This window comes from Sparus aurata, chromosome 3 (genome assembly GCF_900880675.1).
Source record: "Sparus aurata chromosome 3, fSpaAur1.1, whole genome shotgun sequence".
Taxonomy (NCBI): domain Eukaryota; kingdom Metazoa; phylum Chordata; class Actinopteri; order Spariformes; family Sparidae; genus Sparus; species Sparus aurata.
In genome coordinates, this window is record NC_044189.1 from 31,111,399 (window position 1) to 31,118,632 (window position 7,234).

General features: G+C 39.9%; 1 protein-coding gene across 1 annotated transcript; it reads right to left on the reverse strand.

Annotated features, from left to right (window-relative positions):
• Positions 1-1,779: 1,779 nt before the first annotated feature.
• LOC115578575 (protein ALP1-like) lies at positions 1,780-2,554 on the reverse strand. The gene has a single exon (XM_030411611.1). It carries the CDS (start codon positions 2,552-2,554, stop codon positions 1,916-1,918), a length of 639 nt encoding a protein of 212 aa, XP_030267471.1. The 3' UTR covers positions 1,780-1,915.
• Between the last annotated feature and the right edge of the window lie 4,680 nt (positions 2,555-7,234).

Consider the following 7,234-nt stretch of genomic DNA (forward strand, 5'->3'; position numbering starts at 1 on the left):
TTATGTCCTAACTGGCCGCGAGCGACGCAGTGCGATGCAGCGCTACTCGATGCGCTGTGTAGAGCCCGACGCCCGGTTTCTATTTCTGTTGCTCGCGTTGACAGTGCCATGGACGAGGAGCAGCTGATTCAGTTGGTAGAAACTAGGAGTTACCTGTACGATACCTCCTCATTTCACTACAATAATGTCAATAAGGTGGCAGCTGCCTGGAGGGAGATCGCCCGTGAGCTAAAAGTCTCTGGTAAGTTATGTTTTTGTGTTTTCTGCCCGGATGCTAAGTTACTAACAGTTAGCTAAGTTAGCTTATTTACAAAGTGGAGATGGTGATATGATACAATATCAATACCCGCAACATCGTTACACCGTTGTGTATATAGTATCCGGAGAAGGCGGATTTATTCTTCATGCTATATGTAACTCAAAGTTGATATAAACCCTTGCTACATTAGGTTTTCTGTCAGTACTGTTTAACTACCGTTATACCATGGTCTGGAGGAATACTCGATTCTGATTGGCTGCAGGGTCTCCATTAACCCCTGACATATGGACACCTACTAAGTAGTTCCAGTCAAATTGACTGTTCACGCTGTAAATTAATGCGCTAGCTGGCGTATCAAATCTGAATGTTTTATTTCCAGCACTGAGTTCAGTCCTTCAGTCCTTCAGTGTCTTATCCTCTGAACACCACAGGGTGGCGACTGTAACACACAAGCTGCAGAAAGTACACTTCCCCTCTAAATTTACTGATACGCGAATAATCTCAATAATCTGTACTGTGTACAGTGCAACAATGATGTTAATATCTCTCAAATTTATTTATCACTAGACTGATCATTTCTGACCCAAATATTTAACATTTTAATGCTTCGACTAATGGGCTCTGTGCACAGCTCCACATACGTCCTGAACGTAATGCTGCTCCGTTATTTTCTGTCTTATTGGACAAACTGATTAATCCTGGATTTGTCCGATAAGACAGAAAACCAGTGACAATCAGTTTGTCCAATAAGATAGGAAATAACGGGAAGCATTAAGTTCTGGATGGATGTGGAGCTGTGCACAGAGCCCATTGTTTTCTTTGGGAGACAGGCCACTATAGTACAGTAATTCTGTATTTCTACTGTAAGTTAGTCCTCTTTAGCATTCAATGACATTCCTCGTTAAGAAAAATGGTGTTCACACAAACATAATTGTAAATTGAACTGTTTCATTTGATGGGAAAAATATATATATGTTTTTAAATAAAGATGACAAAGAGAGAAATAACATCAACAAATAGATTTAAGTAATAGTAGGAATAACAACAACAATAACAATAATAATAATAATAATAATAATAGTAATAATAGCAATAATAATAACATTTTAATAATAATAATAATAATAGCAATAATAATAACATTTTAATAATAGTAATAATAATAGTAATAATAGCAATAATAACATTTTAATAATAGTAATAATAATAATAGTAATAGTAGTAATAATAATAATAATAATAATAATAATAATAGCAATAATAGCAATAATAGCAATAATAATAATAACATTTTAATAATAGTAATAATAATAATAGTAATAGTAGTAATAGTAATGATAATAATAATAGTAGTAGTAATAATAGCAATAATAATGACATTTTTTGTTGTCTGTTTCTGAAATCTATGTACAGTCACAGTCAGTGATAATAGAAATAAGGAACATGTCAAAGAAAAACATATAAAATACCATACAATAAAAATCTACATGTGCTGATTTCATTTCCAGCAGTAGGCCTGTGTTTATGCAGCAAAGTATCGCACAAACTTGTCCCGCACAGCAAAAGCCTCCTGACCACCGCGGTTCGGATGGTCATTCACAGACTGCAGGTTTTCACCCTCGCACGGCGGCCTGCACTCTGCATCACCAGGCCTTGTTAGAAAGTTGTGCAGAATGCAGCCAGCATTCCGAAGGCCTTTTCCACTGTCATGCGAGACCTTGACAGCCGATAGTCATACGTTGCTCTGTCCCGAGACAGGTTTCGTCCTCCAAATGGCTTCAGTAGAAATGGCTTCAGAGGAAATGCCGCATCAGCGACTACCACATGAGGCACCTCCCCTAGGAACTCAGTGTCTGGCAGGGGTGTTGGTGGTGGTACGTGGAGGGTGTTGTTCTCCAGCCCCCTGCGCAGTGCAGAGTTCCTAAAGACACCTCCATCGCTGGTTCTGCCAAAATCTCCACATTGTGTCACCAGGAACCTGTGGTTGGCATCAACAAGGGCTAGCAGCACAATAGAGAAGGTCCCTTTGTAATTAAAAAAGAGACTTCCACTCCTGGGTGGAGCTGTGATAGCAATATGTTTCCCATCTAGTGCTCCAATGCAATTAGGAAACTGCCACTTCTCCCAGAAACCCCTGGCCACCACAGCCAAGGTTTCTTCAGTTGGCCGAGGGAGGAAGCGGTGCAGCATGTGTTTTTCAATAGCCTTGGTGGTGTCCAGGATACAGTCTGACACTGTTTGCACCCCCACTCTGTAGTCATAGGCCACTGAATGCATGGAGTCCTCTGATGCCATGTATCTGCAAAAGAAAGACCTATGTTTAGTTACATTTTATTTGCATAGAATAATATGTTTTTCTTTTCTTAACAGATCCAGAGAAATGCAAGAACAAGTGGAAATCTTTGTGTGACACTTTTAACAGACTCCGGAAAGTTGTTCCACCCAGTGGGTCAGAGGGGGGTGGTAAGAAGAATGGAGACACCTGAAATCCATGTGGTTTCTGCTGCCACATCTCAGGGAAAGATGGTAGGATTATTTGTACTGTATGCAGCAGTTGAAGAAGTATTCAGACCTTTACTTAAGAGAAAGTAGCAATACCACAGTGTGTGTGTTTTATTTTGTAAAAGTAACAGTGTGTGTTTTATTTTGTAACCTAATTCTGCAAAATAACTAGTAGCTAAAGCCATCAAATAAATGTAGTGGAGTAAAAAGCACTATATTGTCTCACAAAATATAGTGGAGTGGAGGTATAAAGTATCAAAAAAAAGTGAGTAAAGTACATCCAAATTGTACTTAAGTACAGTACAGTGCAGTAGTAAGCTAATCTATGTGATGGGCACATTAGTGAGATAAGAAATTTAAATAACCATGGAGTTAAAACATATGAGCCCACAGTGACATTGGGTCTAAACTACTCCACTAAAGTGCATTCATATTATTATAAATATTGTACATCTATTCTTTTTGGACAAAGCATTACTTAAGTATTTTACTGTAACATGTTTCACTTTAACATCTACATATTTGAAGCACCATGGATGTTTGTCTATTTTCAGTTCCAGAAGCAGCCTCGACCAGGGAGATGTAGTGAGGACAGAAGAGGAGGAGGGGGAGGAGGGAGGAGAAAGGTCTGAAGAGGTGGAAGTGGAAGATGAAGATGAGGATGAGAGGAGAGTAGATGTGGAGAGTGGGGAGAGAGCAGAGAGGGAGGTGAGGAGAAATGGTGGGGAGGAGAGACAGGTGAGAGAGCAGTGACATGAAGGAGAGAGGGCCCACTCCTACAGCTCCAAAAGAAGGAAGCAGGAAAAGAGTAAGCAAGGAAATCCACCCAGGAATCCCTCCACCGAAGACCTCTATGAGATTTTGAAGACTCCTATTCAACCTGATGACCCAGATGAAATGTTTTTGCTCAGTCTACTGCCAGAGTTCAAGCAAGTGACAACCAACAAGGGCCAGCTGAAAGCACAGCTGTTGACCACAATTTTTAATTGGGATAACAACCAGGTTTTTTACCCTCCCCCCCAACCATACCACCCCATCCCACCCCACCACAGCCCTTACTATTTCAACAACCCAAACAACCCCACTTATGAAAACTTATGAATAATTAGGCTTTGAATTGTTATTAACTCCTGTATTATATTCTGTATTCTTGTTATTTATTACTGTCTCTTTATCTATTATTACATGTTTGATTGATCGTTTTAATTACACTGATTTACAGGAAGTATTTTATATGGAATAAATAAAAAATAATACTTATTATCTGAAGCATGTGTCTTTCCATTTACCTTAATGTGATAGCCAATCTCTGCTAAGCCTCAATTGGCTCTCTGTAGTTAGTCGTTTGCTTACAAAGGCCCTGACCTACATAGGACAACACCTCTTCTAACTGGGCAGCGCTCATCCTGAAGTAGTTTTGGTATGTTTTGCTGTCAAGTGCCAATTCCTGCACAAGGTTATAGTAATCCCCCTGCTGTTTTCGTGCCTGGTTGAGAGGATGGACCCACTGCCTTGTCCTGCCGGAGGTGCTCTGCTGGAGGAGTAGAAAAGCAAGGCAAGGCAAGGCAAGGCAAGGCAAGTTTATTTGTATAGCACAATTCAGACACAAGGCAACTCAAAGTGCTTTACAGGCACACACAAATTACATTAAAAGACATAAAAATTTCATTTAAAAGACATAAAAAATTGCAATAAAAAAAAAATTAAAAATAGCATTTTAAGACCAGTAAAAACATTAAGAAACAAACATCAAAACAAGTAGGCTAAAATAGAGAAGCTTTAAAAGAAAGAAACAAGACTGTAGAGTCAGAGTCATAATGCAGTTCAAAGACTTGAATTGCTTCAGTTAAAAGCAGTGGCAAAGAGAAATGTTTTAAGTCTTGATTTAAAAGAGTTGAGTGTTGGAGCAGACCTGCAATTTTCAGGGAGTTTGTTCCAAATATGTGGCGCATAGTAACTGAAAGCTGCTTCTCCATGTTTACTTCTGACTCTGGGGACTGAGAGCAGACCGGTACCTGGCGATCTCAGAGGTCTGGATGGATCATAACACGGCAGCAGATCAGGAATGTATTTTGGCCCGAAACCATTCAATGCTTTATAGACCAACAGCAGGACTTTGAAATCTATTCTTTGATAGACAGGAAGCCAGTGTAAAGATCTAAGAACTGGAGTGATGTGATCTACTTTTTTGGTTCTTGTTAGGACTCGAGCAGCAGCGTTCTGCAGCCACTTTACTTTTTTAAACTCCTGACGTCTGTAAAAGGGTCCTGTTTGAAAACAACAAAGTCTAATTAGTCCTGTTGTCTTTGGGTGACGTTTAATGTTTGAATGGTAGAGGGCGCTATGAGACAATGAATGAAATCCCACGAAACGATGTGCGGTCAATATGAACGCTTATGGCCGAAATAGGTAAAACAAATCAACAAATGTTCTTTTCCTTTTGTGTAATTTATATAAAAACTATTCTCAATTAAAATACAGACACTTTTAGAAAATCTTTAATGATTGCATTTTGTTATTTACACATCACAGATTGATAACTTAATTGTGATAATGTTGAAAGTTATCATTATTGATATTATTATTGTCTATGCCCTTAATTACACACAGATATCTATCGGTTACAGTGTGGCCAACAGTTGAGACCCATTGGCCACACTGTAACGGTAATTCATGTCAGTTAACTGAGTTAACATCTCAGTTAATCTCACTTAACTTAACACATCAGTTAACTGACGTGAATGACGCTCTCTAATAGCAACTAACTTGCTGTTGCCTATATTATATGTCAAGAAACATCTAAATCACACAATATAAAACTAGTTTTCTGTTTAAAAAGTACAAACGTAGAAAGCAAGTACTCACCCATCTTTTAACCGGGTAGTTAGGTCTCTCTCCAGTCAGATGTCGAGCGGACAGCTGATGTGTTTCCAGGGCAACAGACGCACATAGTCAACGCATTCAGTATGGATAGAGAGCGTCAGATGTGACGCGAATGTCGGACGCTCGCTCGCATCGCTTCCGGTTAGGATACGGTGTTAGTCTTTAGCAGTCAATCAGTGTTTCTCTGTGTGTGTGTGTGTGTGTGTCTCATCATTACTTGTGTCTAATTGTGCTCATGTCTCCGTGCTTGTTCAAATGCTCTAACCTGCCTCCTCAATTTTATGGCTTCAGCAAGTTCCTGTGATGGAGCGTGTGGCCAGGATCCCCTCGACTCCTCCCCCTCTCCTTGATAGGGGTCAGCATGTGGCCAGGATCTTGACTCCTCCCTCTCTCCTCGATAAGAGTCGGGGGTAGCACAATCAAATGACAAATGTCCAAACCCTTCACACCTGTAGCACTTGCGTCTGTCACTGTCATTGTACCTCCTTTGAAATGATCTGTGTGGCCCCGCTCGCCTCCATCCTCTGTTCCTCATGCCACCGTTGTTCTGATGGGACTGCTGTTTTTGTCCTGGTTCCTGCTGGTTATCTCTCTGATAATACATCATCTGAGCAGATTGAAGTTTCTTTGTTTGTTTAAAATCCAAGTCTGTTTGATTTCTTTCCGAGTGCAAAACGTGTGTGCACACAGTAGTCATGGGCTCTGTTTCCCAGGCCACACAGGTAGTCATTACACAGTTCTTCAAGCCCGGATGGAGATCATTAATCAGAGTTTTTAACAGACCTCTGTGTGCCACAGGTGTTAAAGGGCGGGTGGTAATAGTAGAGATTGCATATGGAGGAGGCAGATTTCTTTCTCTTTCCCTTCGTTTGTTATACCTTTCACTCTTACCAAACCTTCTTCTTCTATTTCTTCCTCTTCTCTCTCTTCTGCTTTCTGTTTTATCATTAATCCTGCTAATGATTTTGCTTCTTTAATTTCTGCTTCTCTTTCCCACTTTTGGGAAGATTGCCAGTCAATACCTTTCTTCCCTACTTTCTTTTTCTTTTCTTCCAACATAACTCTACACCTTTCTAAACATTCTGTGCTTAATGTACCTTTAATTGGAAACACCCCTTGAGTTATATGGTGTCAAAGTGGAACATCCCTAACCACATTTTTTCCCCATTTTTCTGCCATGATTTTAGCAGGACCTGAAAGAGGGTCATCTAGAATTTCTAATTTTCCCATTTTTTTCCCCATAATTTCAGTGACTCACTGGGACAGATTTGCTTAAACTTCCAATGGGCTTATCATTCACACAAAACTTCACAATCACACTGATCTTTCCATACAGTGTATGGTTGAATACTTTTTTCTCGTTTTTTACCCAAAACCACACAGGTATTACAAGGGAAATAAAAAGGCGCTCCTCATTGAGCCCTTTGCCTCAAAACATTCCATAAACACACAGCTTTATATGGAATGACGTCTCTTTACGCGGACGTTTTTATCACCCACGACCACACAGGTTTTATATGGGGAATATGACTTTCAACCACACAGGCATTACAAAAGTCAGCCTAGGCTTTTAGAATTGAGCAAATGATT

What these genes read in the sequence shown, in the direction of transcription:
- LOC115578575 (XM_030411611.1), bottom strand. Translation starts at nt 2,554, where the DNA reads ATGGCATCAGAGGACTCCATGCATTCAGTGGCCTATGACTACAGAGTG.